Source organism: Suhomyces tanzawaensis (assembly GCF_001661415.1).
Source record: "Suhomyces tanzawaensis NRRL Y-17324 unplaced genomic scaffold CANTAscaffold_4, whole genome shotgun sequence".
In the NCBI taxonomy this organism is placed as follows: domain Eukaryota; kingdom Fungi; phylum Ascomycota; class Pichiomycetes; order Serinales; family Debaryomycetaceae; genus Suhomyces; species Suhomyces tanzawaensis.
In genome coordinates, this window is record NW_017963639.1 from 943,691 (window position 1) to 958,075 (window position 14,385).

Consider the following 14,385-nt stretch of genomic DNA (forward strand, 5'->3'; position numbering starts at 1 on the left):
AGATCGTATCCTTGTCTCTGCAGTCTTGATGTACTATTTTTTACCGAACTAACTCTGGTACTTACTGTAATACTACTGTATAATATCAAAACCCATGCAATAACTAATTAGAGAAGAAATTATATAAAAATTCTCTTGCTAAAATACAATGTGTGAAATCTGAGCAGATCTGTGTGGAGAAGTATACTTGGGAGTGGCCATGGTTAATAAAACGTCCGATTGGTAGAGACGATATTAAACCAACAAAACAGCATTCACGCATCCGTCTCTGTCTGGCTCGTTGGTGATCTGGGCGTACTTACCCCAAACAACCTTACCACCGGCAGTCACCAATCCTAATTCCGAAACGTTGACTTCTATGATGGTACCCTTGGTCAAAACACCAAGCTGTGTGTACATGGGGGATTGGGGGTTCTTCTTGACTCCCAAAATAGGCAAGAAGACGGTCACCTTCAACTCAGGGTGGGTGACGTTGGCCTTCTTTTGTCTCAAGGCAGCAGGTCTGATGATTCTCTCCATCTTGACTGGCTTACGGGTAAAACCCTCACCCACGAAGGTGTGCTTGGTGATCATTCTCTTCCAGGCCTTGGTTCTGGACTTACCAGACTTGATGACCTTGAACATCTCCTCCTCGGAGATACCTCTGACCTTAGGCAAAGGCACTGAGAACTTGTCGGCCTTCTCCAATCTCTTTTGCTTGATGGAAGACGATATGGCCTTGGCAGTATTGTTGTTCTCACGATCCAAAAGATATGTAGGCAAGGCCTCTCCATCGTCGGCCTTGGGGGTCGAAGGTCCCTTGACCTTGGACTCCTGGTGCGCCTTGATCTTCTTCTTCATGGCCACCTTCTCCGAGTATCTCTTCTTGGCGAACTGCTTGGCTCTCCAACCAGTCAAGTTCTGAGCATCCTTGGATATTCTGTGGCCCTCTCTGGCCTCTCTCTTTCTCTTTCTCTCCTCATGGTCCAATCTCTTACCATGCTGCTTGATGTGCTGCTCGATATATTCGTTTTGAGGCATGGTGGTGGTGGGATGGGGTTGGTGGTGAAGGTGTAGGGCATCTCAAATCTATGCCATCAAAAAAAATTCCTGGTGAGCTGCCGCACGTGAGCATCCTGTGCGAAAATTTGGTGATGCCATCGCGCCAGTGCTAACAGCCATCGATCGTTCTACTGGCCAATACTGAACAAGAACGGCTATAACCTGCTCGTATTGACACAGAACTCTACTGGAAAGGAACTCATTGAAGCCATTCCATCGTCAGAAATATACTCCCAAAACGCAAGAGTACAACCACTAATTCTCACTAGAGAATACATCCATACTTCACTCTCCAAATCAACCCACCAGATGTCCAGCGTAGACGAGATCTTAGCAGGAATCTTGGCTTCCGTCGGCTCCACCAAGTCCAGCATCGATGAGCTCACCAAAAACCTCGATCAGGAGCAGTACCCCCAAATAGTCCAGACGTTACTCTCCAAGATTGGAGAGAACAAGCTCGAAGGCGTATCATTATTAGCATTAAAGAACAACTCGTTGGTTTCATACTTGAACAACGTGGTGATGGTAATATTGAGTCATTTGGAACGTCTTGAAGGCCAGGACGTGGAGAATGACAGACTTGAAACCATCCAGAGGTCCATCGTGCAGAGAGTCAACTTGGAAAAGGGAATCAAGCCATTGGAAAAGAAGTTGAACTACCAACTAGACAAGATGGTCAAGGCATACAACAGAATGGAGGCTGACGAAGAGAAGGCCGAAGAAAAGTTGAATAGAATAGGCAGTGACAGTGAAGCCGAAGACGACGACGATGACGACTCCGAAGACTCGGACGAAGACAACTTATCATACAAGCCAGATGCTGCTGCCCTTGCCAAGATGAGCAGACCAAGCGACGACCGCAAGAAATCGAGCTCCAACGAAAAGTATAAGCCACCAAAGATTTCGGCAGTTGCCCCACCAACCTCCATAAGCAAAGAAGATGGCAAGGACAAGGGAAGAAACAGAAAGTTACAGAGTATGGAGGAATACTTGAGAGAGCAGTCCGATATGCCCACCACCGAAGCCTCGATTGGTTCTACCATCGTTGATCATGGTAGAGGAGGTGTCAAGACCCAGCATGACAGAAGAAAGGAGAAGGAAATCCAAGAATACGAAGAAAGCAACTTCATCAGATTGTCCAACAACCAGGTCAAGAAGTCATTCAAGGAGAAGCAAAGAGACAGAGAGAACCAGTTTGGTGGAGAAGACTGGTCGATGTTCAACCAGAAAAACACCAGAGAGGTCAGCGGTGACACCTCCAGAAAGAGAAAGCCCAACACGGTTTGGGATAGAGTGAAGAAGAGAAAGAACTAAATAGATTTTAATAATGACAAGAAATAGAACGGGTTGTAAAGAAGCTACGGGTGAAAAAGATGGAGCGACTATCACAATACATTTTCGCCTATGTACGATCTATTTTCAGGTTAGTGGAATCCTGAAGTAGTCATTCCCATCAAGTACTTTGGAATCGAAAAATCCAACATAATTTCCTACCAGCAGATAGCCTCACGAAAAAGTGTCTAAAGGGAATGGCAAAGACGACGACGGGTCAAGATTTTTCTAAAGGATAGAAAATTGTACATCAATAGGCCAATTCCTGGTAATATATCGAAAGTCCGTAATTGATCCCGTGTCCGGTAGGTTCAAGATTTTTGTTGGTTCTTGAGGTGAGTTTCAATCAAGCGGCTACACGAGTAAACCATTTAGCCCAAAAAATTTGCAGATTATTGAACATCTCCAGGGCAATAGCAATCACTTAATAAATACCTTGACGTATGCACAGTATCTACCGCACTCAGTCCTCCGAAACTAATATTTGTAGGAATGTATAGCTTGATGTTATTATTAGCAGCCACCACGGAAACTAAATCCACTTTATGGATAAAACTGTGCCTGCTGTGTCGTTAGAAATCCCTTCAATACCTCAACACCAAATAATTACCTATAGCCACAAGCATATCTCAGGAAATGCCTTACTAGTTTGGCCACTACCTACACCAATACTTCACACTCTATAGCCATGCATACACATCACTTGTAGGCTGTTCCCAATGCCATCGAGCAGCCTTGTGAATTAATACTATCTTTTAGTTGCTATCTATTGCAAAAATACATGGTAGGCTCGTTATGGCATATCTGGCTCGAACTCGGGGTTTTCCAGTCAGCCTCGTATAAATTCAATTTGGTCTCGTTTCCAGCGTTGGCATTAACGGTGTACCGCAAGTTGCAACATGAGCTCCTACATTGTTAACGAAACAAATTCGCACCCGTAACTACACAGTTTCATTATTTTGCAAAAAAATGGCAAATTGCTCTTGAAAGAGAGAGGCGTAGTTACAGGCACCAGCAGCAGGCACATTGTGATGTAGCGAGACTACCAATGTTGGGCAATCGCAACACCAGCTATGTATCAAAGCAACCGACCGCGGTACTGGCCACAAATTGTAACTTCCAGTAGCACTGATTAAATTTAGTAATCCTGTACGATTCTAGATCACTATAGTGAGATATCAGTATACCGGTTAAATTAGCTAGAAATGCGATTCAATGGGTGCTGTCCCAGTCCTTTTTGCAGTACGCTACCCTACTAGTCCTGGGCTGGTCTACATGCCTTCTTCTATAGTCTTTGCCTCTACATGCTCTTAATGTCTACATTCCCTATTCGTTAGCGGCCTCACTTATTGTGCCGTTCTGGGCAGAAACAGGAAGTACCCGACACAAAACGACCCCACCGTGGCGAGCCTCCAGAGTGCTCCAGTACAGTGACTACCCTCTAAAGATCCAAGAGAATTGTAGCCAATTGGAGTCAACCACCACCACACACAACCCCTACATACGAATGCAACATCACTCGTGGTGCAACTTCAACTGCCCACCAGTTCATTTCCTGGCCTCTCCTCTCATCCTCGCTCCAGCCTGCTTGCCGGGGTTCGAGTGAAAATTGCTGCGTGCCTGTGAAGAGTGTCGGCAATTATTGGCCAGCGGCCCCAGCCGCGACTGTGGCACCCGTTTGTGGCCGCCTGCCGCCACACTCGCGCTGTGGCCGCTGATAACGTTTGACAGCCATTCACCACCAGCCACCACTGGCACTGGGCCAGTGCCACCACCAGACTGGGCCCAGCGCTAGCGAGCTGTGCTAGTGGGGACCCCTGCCAACCTGCTCGTGTAGTTCCCGAAGCCCCCATCATCACCAGACCCTCGACACCCATGTTCCGGAGGGGCAGGTGGGGCTCGCTTTGACAGGGCGATCCGAGGACGGAATTGATGGGATGAGGTCCCCGTGTCGGGAGTCTGGCACGCTGGTTGTTGGGTAGGCTGGGTGTTGGAAGCAGTGGGGCCATTCGGCCCCCGTTGGGTGTCTTGCCACCGCTAGCGCCAGTAGGTGCTAGCACGCTCACCCACCGGCGCTTCTAGAATTTCTGGGTTTATAATCACGGACCCGCATTTATCAGCATATGGACCCGAAAAATCTCACTATAAAAGGACCCGATCCGCCGACATTTGCTCAGCATCTCATCCACATCCAACATGGTCGCCCAAATCCAAAAGCCAGCTCCTACTTTCAAGAAAACCGCTGTCGTCGACGGTGTCTTCGAAGAAGTCTCCTTGGAACAATTCAAGGGACAATGGGTCGTTTTGGCCTTCATCCCATTGGCTTTCACCTTCGTGTGCCCAACCGAAATCATCGCCTACTCTGAAGCCGCCAAGAAGTTCGCCGAAAAGGGTGCCAAGGTGTTGTTCGCCTCCACTGACTCCGAATACTCGTTGTTGGCCTGGACCAACGTCGCCAGAAAGGACGGTGGCTTGGGTCCTGTCGACATCCCATTGTTGGCTGACACCAACCACTCCTTGTCCAGAGACTACGGTGTCTTGTTGGAAGACGAAGGCATTGCCCTCAGAGGTATCTTCTTGATCGATCCAAAGGGTACTTTGAGACAAATCACTGTCAACGACTTGCCAGTCGGTAGATCCGTCGAAGAGTCCTTGAGATTGTTGGACGCCTTCCAATTCACCGAGAAGTACGGTGAAGTCTGCCCAGCCAACTGGCAACCAGGTTCCGAGACCATCAAGCCAACCGTTGGTGACTCCAAGGAATACTTCGGCAAGGTCAACAAGTAAGTAATAGAATAGAATACACGTGATAATAGAACTTTTGTAGCTCAGTTCAGCCACACACAACAGCCTTCGGGTACGTGGAACTACAGCCCAGAGCCCTAAGTATCAACCAGTAGCTACAGCACAGCCATCAAGTATCTGCCAATTGCTTCAATGGCCCATCACTGCTGCTATTACAATACGTTACAACTCCATAACTACCATGGGTGAAATCTCATTTTCGCACTCAACCTCGGATCGCTTCGCTATTCTATAGTGCCAATACCGCATCTAGGCAATCAGAACCCCCATAAGCATGTCGGAAACTATTCATTTCTACAAGTGGGCTGTCACCAGCCAGGTGTTCTTCAAGTCCAAGTATACGTTTGCCCTCGTTAACCTCAGGCCATTGGTGCCTGGGCATGTGATGGTAGTTCCACTCAGAACTTCAGTGCAACGTTTCACCGACCTCTCGCCTGAAGAATCGGCTGACTACATGAACACCCTCCAATTGATTCCCAAACTCATCACCAAGGTGTACAAGGCCGATTCGCTCAACATTGCCATCCAGGATGGTCCTGAGGCCGGCCAGTCCGTCCCCCACTTGCACACCCATATCATTCCTCGTTACAAGACGGACGGGTATGGCGACGGGATCTACTCCAAGTTAGAGCGGAACGACACGGCAGCGTCCTACGAGGAGTTTGAGAAGCGCAAGGCTGCGTTCAGAAAGAGCTTGGACTCCAAGAGCGAGCTCAGTGTGCCAGACGAAGACCGCCAGGACCGTACTGCTGAAGTCATGAGCCGCGAAGCTGATTGGTTGAGGAGCGAGTTGGAGGCCCTTGCCTGATGGCAAATGGCGTAGAGAGGTATAGAAACACGAAGTCATGATGTGTTACGACTGAGAGATCGACGCCACTATTATTCAGGAGGAGCGTCAGAGGGTTCCACAGTTAACAACTGATTGGAACAGTTCTCAGCAATACATGGTTTGAGGGATAGAGAATGCTATGTCAGGATGTAAAGTTAGAAGCGGTACCAAAATACCATCGTGGCCTTGCTGCAAAAATAAGGTAACACTGGAGAATACGTTGTGAAAACCCCGATTGGCTTAATATGTCAAGTTATTATGAGAGATCTATTGTTATCAAAATTGTTTGCAAATATTAAATTTTATGATTAGTTAATGAAATGTTTTCCAATGCAATAGGTTCATAGTTTGCCGGGCAAGCTTTTCTTAGTTACTTGAAACCTAACAAGTAATCTTGAGAGAACATTATATACACTTCCAATTGACAAAAAACATTATATTTATAGACATACAGGTTGTAGTTCATTTCGAGGTCACTTCCAATTCGGTGATTTTTCTTCCATTTTCAGTATCCAACTATAACATTTCGGAATTTGATCATGAAACTGGGGATACTTCCCATTTCTGTTCTCACACTGGCCCTAAAATCTGCTTTCCGAAGTTTTGGATGTTTACAGAGTCGTTCACTCCACTTTTACTAATAATCTCGGAGGAGTTATCACCATCTGAAATCACCAATAGAGTTATCATTAAATTATCACTTTGTTCCAGATTATTGTAAGGGTTTGTAGTTACTACAACGATTTGAAGAGATCTACAATCCTCTCTCAAAATCCAATCAGCACTGATCAGGAGGGTTTAATCACGGTGATAGAGATCAAAAGGCTCCATTCTACTCCCTAAATAACCATTTTTCCAGTAGATTAAGTGTAGCAACTCCAATATCCATAGCCGTTCCCCCAACACCCCAATATCAATTAACTCATTTTATCAATTTTATGGATAATCTTTTTAAATTTAGGACCAGTGTCAACATCCAAAACAAAACGAGACGCCAGACTGTACGTCCTTCATCACAGGGCTACAACAGCATCCTTTTGATCCCTTTTGTCCTTGATGAGTCTTCTAATGATATAATGCAACCAATTCAGCTACATTCTTTGTGAGAACCTCCAGCACTGCTGAAAAGCGAAACGGGGGGAATTTACAGGATGTCACCACTGCCTTAGTGTGTCTCTCCTGCTTCACATTCACATTCTTACCCTCTCTGCCTCTCCCATTCGGTTCCGTCGCAGCCTCCATCTTCTCGCATTCGCAGCCTGTTTTTTTGTGCCACTCGATCAGACTCGCATTTATCACCACCAATCCATCAACTTCATCCTGGCCATGGCAGAACAGCTCGACGAGATCCAATGGAAGTCGCCCGAATTCATCCAGGAAAGAGGTCTCCACACTGGAAATGTGCTTGAGTACTTTGCCCTCTCGCCATTCTACGACAGAACCTCCAATAACCAGGTGCTAATGATGCAGTTTCAGTTCCAACAGATCCAGATCCCCATCGGAGTGTCGTTCCACCAGTATTTCCAGAACAGGCTTCTGGAGATGACGGGAGTGGAGTTTGTCATTGCCTATAACCGAGAGCCAGACTTCTGGATCATCCGCAAGCAACGGCGGCTAGACGCCAACAGCACGTTGACCTTGCAAGACTACTACATCATTGGCGCCAACGTGTACCAGGCGCCCAAGATCTACGACGCGTTGTCATCCAGGCTTCTCTCCAGCGTGTTGCTGCTCAAAAACTCCATCGACTTGTTGAACAATATGACCAAGTATCAGATCCTGGACGGGGGCCATTCGTACAACAACGCCCAGCCAGTGGCGTCCACGCCGTCCACATCACAACCCAAGCCTCCCGTCAGCGCAACCCCCGTGTTGCACACTCCCCAGACCGTGGGAGGAAGTGCTGGCACCGTGGACTCCGTTTCGAACCAAATGAGCACCAACGAGGGTATCGAAATCACCAGCAGTGCGTTCAACAACTTGTTGAATAACGTGGTCCAGGCAGTGCCCAAGAGCGGAGGCGCCACACCAGGAGAAGAGGCCCCAAGCATATACCTTGACGACATACCCTTGTATGGCAAGGGAAGTACGGTGGAAATGTTGGGGTTGAAGGTCAGTTCAGACCCGTGAGCTGACATGAATTAGCGGGAACTCGATAGCAGCTAATAGGTGTACAATTCAAGAACATGCATTATAGGGACACGAAGTACTGGTAGAGCTAGTAGAGACGATCATGGACTGAAAGTGATACAATAGGGGGTTACCTGCCGAAACTAGTTTATGGTAGAAGACCACATCATCACTAACGAGGGCATTACATGAAGAATTGCTAGAACTATCTAATTGAACAATACAAGACCAGAACATACATTTACAGCGGAGGACAATTACCTCCTAAAACTAGCTAATAGTAGAAGTCCATTATTCCGATAGAATTTCCCTGATAGCTCGATTAGAGCTCATCCTTTGGAATGTCTTCTGCTTCAACTTCAAGCTCACCAGCCTTGGCGATCTTGATGGTCTTAATTGGACGGTTTCCGGCACTGGTCTTGACATTCTCAATGTAGTCAACTACGTCGAAACCATCAAGAACTTCACCAAACACAACGTGAGCGTTGTTCAACCAACTGGTGACAACGGTGGTGATGAAGAATTGCGAGCCGTTGGTGTTTCTGCCCGCATTGGCCATGGAGAGTCTGTATGGTCTGTCGTGCTTCAAGGTGAAGTTTTCGTCGTCGAACTTGCCACCGTAGATGGACTTACCACCGTAACCTTGACCGGTTTCGTAGTCACCACCTTGAAGCATGAACTTAGGAATGACTCTGTGGAAAATTGAATCGGTGTAACGGAACTTGGGGTCTTCGGAGATGGCGAGTTGTCTGAAGTTTTCCACGGTTTTTGGCACGATGGTGCCGAACAAACCGATGGTGATTCTACCTATAGGCTTGTCATCTTCCGTGATGTCAAAGTACACCTTGTGGGTGATTGGAGGGTTTTCGGGCAATTCCACAGCAACCGACTCCTTGAAGAAGAAAAGGAAAAGACTGGCGATCACAGCAAGGATGGTAATGTACTTCATCATTGGGGTGGTAGAATTGACTGGCGAGATAATTTATCTGACGTGGTTTGGTCGCTAGCACGTGACGTGCCCGCCACCGGCGCGGCTGCGAAACGCCACTGTTCTGGGGCAGAATTTCCTAGCAAATGTCGCGTCACTATCTGTGGCATATATGAACATGATTAGTGGGAAAGAAGGATATATATTGGATACAATTATGGGCACGACCGTCCAATGTCACTCTTTGAGTGTTGGAACTTGAAATCGGCAATCTCGAAACTGTGTGAAAATTTGTAGTCCCCCAAAGTTCACTTTTCTCCTATAATTTTAAGTCTCAGAACCACGAGCTACTATTGGAATACTTACGAAACTATGTAAAATATGGGGACACTGACACAATATTGCAGGTGAAGCAGGATAAACCAAGTCCGAAAAGTAGGAATAAAGCTAAGCAGGTTTCCATACTAGACTAATAGTAGTCGATGTGACTGGCTGGTAGTATTTGGGTGCTATTTATTGGTTTCAGCCCTGCCGACATGGTAATCGAACTATCAGAAATGTAGTGGAAGAATAGATGTGGAGTTTGTGAACGATTCTGATATGGACGGAGAGAAATAAATAATTACCCACAATTGCACTTATTGGTACTGCGCTGGGGCTTCGGGAATTTACTCCAAATACCTCATAGTTGCAGCTAGATTAACTAACATTGTGTCATATCTGGAGCTTTGTCTGGTTAAAATGAACCAATAATGAACCAGTCTTGATACTCCGAATTAGCCAGTACACAGAAAAGTTAGACAATTTCCAACTGTCCTTTCAGGCACACAACAACCTCTATTGGGACTAGGGCGTGGGGCACACTCTTGATTGTCCAACATGGTTGTTTAAAAAAAGCAGAAGTGGTTCGAAGAGCTTACTGGCGTTTACAGCAAACTTAGCGAGATGCAAACACAAATGGAGAGGAACTTGTCTCTCTTAGTGAGGAAAATGGTCCACCTCCGATACTCGAGCGAGCCCAAGACTCAAAAATAGTAAGCCTCCAATATTTCCAAATCAGCTCATGGAATTGTTGATTTTCCTCTCATACAACCCTGGCCACATTCTCATGTCTCTTTCTTTCCTTGGCCAAGTACGCCTTGACTCTGATTTTCATCAACTGGTCTTCCACCAAGTCACTGGACGTGATTTTGTTGGTGCACCCGTTAATAGGACAGTTGTTATTGCTGACCAAATGGGTCAAAATCGACTCCTTTTCAAACGTGTGCTGACATCTCTTCGCTATCACTGGCGCAGCAAAGTAGTTCAACGAGATCGGATCCTTCAAGGAGATCTTACCACCCGAAACATTCAAGTCCTCGTCCTCTTCATCGTCAGGAATTGGCTCTTCGGGATTGTCGATCACAAACAGCATCTTCTTCAAGTTCTGATAATCGTTATTCTTCTTGAGAAACTCCGCAAACTCAGCGTCCACGTCATTGACCTCCTTCTCCATGCGAAACTGCTCATCTATCTCATCTGCAAAGTTGAGGGCATGTTCCTTGGCGTGGTACACCTCGAGGGTTTCGAGAGATATCGCAGGCTCTTCTCTACCCACATGCTTGATCTTTTCCTTGGTGGATTTCACCGATTGGGTGTACTTTGCAAGATCAAACTGGCTGCGGAGAAGAGCTTCCAAGCTCGCCAAGTTAGATCCCACTACCGCACTGACTTCTACACTCTCTGTGAGCATCTGGTCAATGTATCTTTTGGTGTCTTGCAAGATCATATCGACGAGTTCTTGAACCTGCTTAGAGAGTGCAGGTCTGAACGCGGTGGCCCTGTCGAAGTCATGCTTGAGGGACGCGTGGAGCGGTAGGTAGTCGGGCAAAGTGGTAGCCATCTTGGTGGATCCAGATAGTGGTATGCGTGAAGATATGGATATCACGTCCTGCACGTAGACATAGAGTATAGATGTATGGAGAGAAGGTCTTTCGGGGATGTTATGCTACCAGACATCGCGATAGTGGTCGTCGAGGCACCTTATCGCCACAAGCTACGCGTCCAAGGGATTCTAGGCTTATTGGATCTACTACACTTGCGGTGTCCCTCCTACAGCTGGTTGGTGTTCATGTCTCATTAGCTTATACTACGCTTCTGATTCATCATCTCCGCCATTAACGGAGTCGTCTGGGTTAATACCAGAATCGTGAGGCGTTTGGGCCGAAGTGTTGGTGGTGCTTGTGGTAGTGCTAGAATTACTAGGCACACACCAGTTTCGATGACAGTGCCAGGCTCGCATTTGGCACTCTCGGGAGCAATACTTGGTACGTTTGCATCTCCGGCATTTCAGGAATTCGCGGGGGTATCTCTCCCACTTTCCACATTCGAGGTTTCCACATTGTCTAACACTACCTCTGAGTTCGTTTCTTCTGCACGAGTTTCTCATGATTACTCCTGACCAGTAGTACATGTCGGTACCGGTCAAGAACGTGAACTTCTCAACAATCGGGAAAAGATTCACCTTCTTGTATTCGATCAACGAGTCGTCTTGGTCTTCATTTTTCTCGTCGATATCGAATCCAGTGTAATCATCATAATTCCATTTCTTGGTTAAAAATTCTTTCTTTTCTTTGCGTTTCAAAATAATGGTTTGCACCAATCTTTTGCTCTCCACTTCAATGTACTTGTTCATCTTTTCGTTGATTTGGAAAAGCTTGATATCACGTTCAAGATCATCCACGATTGACTCGCAATTAACAATAGCTTCGTATAGTTGATTAACATAATCCGATTTCGTGATTGTCATAGCCTCTTCTTGAATGGCTTCATTATAAATATTATGGGTACATTTCTCTTCAGGCTCGATCTGCACTTCGGCTGCTTTGTCAAGTTCGACCTCCACATCCTCATCATCTTCGATTTCGTCGTCTTCATCCTCATCCTCAACTTCGGCATTTTCTGTGAGACAAGTTTGCTTTGCTTTATTGTAAAGTTCGAATTTGTCTTCATCCAACAAGAAGTTGTCATTATGAATGGCATTTATATCATCCAACATTTGGGGAGAAGTAGAGGCAGATGGATTAAAACGCTTAAGGTAAGTGGAATTCTCTTCACAACTTGCCGAGCCCTCAAGAGTTTCAGTTCTCTTTGATTTTCTAGACCTCGGGGTGATCTTAGGCCTTGGTTTCATTTTGAAAGCCATGTTTTTCTTAATGCTCAATTTCATTTGTTTTTCAAGGTAAATTTTCAACTGTTTATCTCTAATACTCATGTCAATGACCAAATGGGTGTTCTGCAAGACATCCTTCAAGTAAGAATACTTGGAAATGTAGGCAAGTAATTGCAAGGACCACACAATATCATCATCCCTAGGTATAACCACACCGGTCTCAGTGAAGTTTCTTACGGCAATTTTCGAATTTATCAATGCCTTATTAGTTTCGAAATCTTGCAAGTATAAATTAGTCAAAAAGTGCAAGTTATTGTCCATTTCATAGTCACCATCATTAAGAAAACGGTCATCCAAGATCTCAAGTTCCTTTTCTTCCTTCAACTTTTTGATAATATGAATGATCATGTGTCTTCTGCGTACATCATTCATGACAGAAGTATTTCTGGAGTTGTTCATCATATTCACATTTTGGTTGATATAATCATTGTAATTGTTGGAAGGAGAAGGATTGGGGTTTACTGAGTCATAGTTCGAAGTGGTGGCCAGGAGATTAAATGTACTAAACCTTATGAGCTTAAAGAGTTGATCAAGCGTCAAGTTGTCATAATCATCGTTTGTTAAATTGTTGGCATGGTTATTATTGAAATAGGTTGGAAATGTAGTACTTATGCTAGTGTTCTCTATACCCGTGGCTGATAAGTTTATAGGATTGGCAGCTTGAGAGGGATGAAGTGGAAATTGCTGCACTTGAGAGATTTGGGATGGAGGCTGCTGAGGGATTTGTTGGTTTGGTGGATCTTGACGGGGAGGGATATCGAATCTATGGAGGGGGTTTCCAACGGGGGGCTGGGAGGTTTCAGAAGGGTCGCCGTGAATGGTAGGATCTTGCAGGGACAGACCAGGAGCGGCTTCTTCTTGATGCTGGTGGATGTGAAGATGCTGGTGGGTAGAGTGTTCGTTGTGTTCGTGATGTTGGTTCAGGGAGGCAGAAAACCTTTGTGCTTGGGCATTCTGGAATGCTGGGGGTGGTTGCTGGGCTTGTACGGGGGTGGGGACGAAGGGAGGGAACTGGGCATTTTGTGACGCCTGTTGCTGCTGCTGTTGATGTTGCTGCTGCTGTTGTTGTTGCTGCTGTTGTTGCTGCTGCTGCTGTTGTTGTTGCTGCTGCTGCTGTTGTTGCTGCTGTTGTTGCTGTTGGAACTGTTGATAGTGGTGCTGGTAGTGGTTGGAAGGGCGGGTCTGGGCGATGCTGGGCAACTGGTGCCTCGAGTTGGCGTGGATAAACGTGCGTTCATGCAACGAGAGATAGTTGTCCAACACGGTAGCGATGATGGGCAAGATGCCAGCCTGGACCACCTTCTGCCTGATTTTCTCGGTGCCTCGGGTGCCCACCAAGACCAAGCACTGGAACGCCAACGTCCACTTCCAGGCAGTGAGGAGCTTCTTCTCGCTGTTGAAGATGGTGTCGTTCAAGTTGAAGGTGGCGTTGTGGCACTCGTGGAGGATTTCCACCAACCGTTCGATGCCTCCATCGGCACTGAGGGTCTCACGGACCTTGGCCAGCGACGATACGAGGTACGTCAAGTAGTTCAACGAGTTGACCAACGGCTTATCGGAGGTGACGTCTAGCGCCCTCCGATCATATAGACTGGTGGTGATGGTGACGGCCGCTTTGTTGGAGGACACAGCCTTGTAGTTGGATTCACGCATGGGGGTGACGACGGGATGGATGGGGAGACGGTTAGCACAGCGTGGGCATGTATGGGCCTTATAGGTGGGGATGGGAGGGAGCGGGTTGTGATTGGTTTGTGGATTGCCACTGGTGGCACGTGACCTGCTGGGGCGGTGGCGGAAGTGCGGGAGGCGGGAGGCAGGGAGGGATGGGGAGCAGGTAGTGGTGGTGGTAGTGGTGGTGGTGGCACTAAGGGTGGTAGTAGGAGAGGTGGTACGAGAGGTGGTTCGAGAGGTGGTACGAGAGGCTAGGGTAGTAGTAGTTGCGGAAGTAGTGGTAGGAGAGGTGGTACTAGTGGCTCATCGCAGAAATCCCCATCCCGCACTAGATCTGTGCTAGCGCTGCCGTTCCTGCGGTGGCCCCGCTAATCGCAGGGTCCGCCCTATCGCACCGGGTAATTGCTTCGCTACGCGTAAGCGAATGATCAGTAAGGA

The 14,385-nt window shown here is 46.8% G+C and overlaps 9 protein-coding genes across 9 annotated transcripts; 4 read left to right on the forward strand and 5 right to left on the reverse strand.

Moving 5' to 3' along the window:
• Window positions 1–72: 72 nt before the first annotated feature.
• Window positions 73–1,192, reverse strand: CANTADRAFT_26259 (uncharacterized protein). The gene has a single exon (XM_020207708.1). It carries the CDS (start codon window positions 1,018–1,020, stop codon window positions 235–237), a length of 786 nt encoding a protein of 261 aa, XP_020064404.1. The 5' UTR covers window positions 1,021–1,192; the 3' UTR covers window positions 73–234.
• Window positions 1,193–1,350: 158 nt separating this feature from the next.
• On the forward strand, window positions 1,351–2,355 carry CANTADRAFT_22034 (uncharacterized protein; the record flags this gene model as incomplete). The annotated part of the gene is made up of 1 exon (XM_020206776.1): window positions 1,351–2,355. One exon carries the CDS (start codon window positions 1,351–1,353, stop codon window positions 2,353–2,355), a length of 1,005 nt encoding a protein of 334 aa, XP_020064405.1.
• Window positions 2,356–3,524: 1,169 nt separating this feature from the next.
• CANTADRAFT_26260 (uncharacterized protein) lies at window positions 3,525–4,524 on the reverse strand. The gene has a single exon (XM_020207709.1). The coding sequence runs from the start codon at window positions 4,380–4,382 to the stop codon at window positions 3,942–3,944; it is 441 nt and encodes a 146-aa protein (XP_020064406.1). The 5' UTR covers window positions 4,383–4,524; the 3' UTR covers window positions 3,525–3,941.
• A 45-nt stretch (window positions 4,525–4,569) lies between these two features.
• Window positions 4,570–5,160, forward strand: CANTADRAFT_51696 (peroxiredoxin; the record flags this gene model as incomplete). The annotated part of the gene is made up of 1 exon (XM_020209977.1): window positions 4,570–5,160. The coding sequence occupies one exon, from the start codon at window positions 4,570–4,572 to the stop codon at window positions 5,158–5,160; it is 591 nt and encodes a 196-aa protein (XP_020064407.1).
• Window positions 5,161–5,452: 292 nt separating this feature from the next.
• On the forward strand, window positions 5,453–5,986 carry HNT2 (bis(5'-adenosyl)-triphosphatase; the record flags this gene model as incomplete). The annotated part of the gene is made up of 1 exon (XM_020210005.1): window positions 5,453–5,986. One exon carries the CDS (start codon window positions 5,453–5,455, stop codon window positions 5,984–5,986), a length of 534 nt encoding a protein of 177 aa, XP_020064408.1.
• A 1,347-nt stretch (window positions 5,987–7,333) lies between these two features.
• On the forward strand, window positions 7,334–8,137 carry CANTADRAFT_51633 (mediator of RNA polymerase II transcription subunit 6; the record flags this gene model as incomplete). Its single annotated transcript, XM_020209970.1, has 2 exons — window positions 7,334–8,011; window positions 8,048–8,137. The coding sequence occupies 2 exons, from the start codon at window positions 7,334–7,336 to the stop codon at window positions 8,135–8,137; spliced, it is 768 nt and encodes a 255-aa protein (XP_020064409.1).
• A 352-nt stretch (window positions 8,138–8,489) lies between these two features.
• On the reverse strand, window positions 8,490–9,086 carry CYP5 (peptidylprolyl isomerase family protein; the record flags this gene model as incomplete). The annotated part of the gene is made up of 1 exon (XM_020208445.1): window positions 8,490–9,086. A coding segment is annotated over one exon (597 nt), but the record flags the coding sequence as incomplete, so codon positions are not given.
• Window positions 9,087–10,149: 1,063 nt separating this feature from the next.
• Window positions 10,150–10,947, reverse strand: MMS21 (SUMO ligase; the record flags this gene model as incomplete). The annotated part of the gene is made up of 1 exon (XM_020210032.1): window positions 10,150–10,947. The coding sequence occupies one exon, from the start codon at window positions 10,945–10,947 to the stop codon at window positions 10,150–10,152; it is 798 nt and encodes a 265-aa protein (XP_020064411.1).
• A 309-nt stretch (window positions 10,948–11,256) lies between these two features.
• Window positions 11,257–13,929, reverse strand: MUB1 (Mub1p; the record flags this gene model as incomplete). Its single annotated transcript, XM_020208711.1, is given in 4 exon segments — window positions 11,257–12,661; window positions 12,785–12,935; window positions 13,304–13,458; window positions 13,478–13,929. Coding segments are annotated over 4 exon segments (2,163 nt in total), but the record flags the coding sequence as incomplete, so codon positions are not given.
• Between the last annotated feature and the right edge of the window lie 456 nt (window positions 13,930–14,385).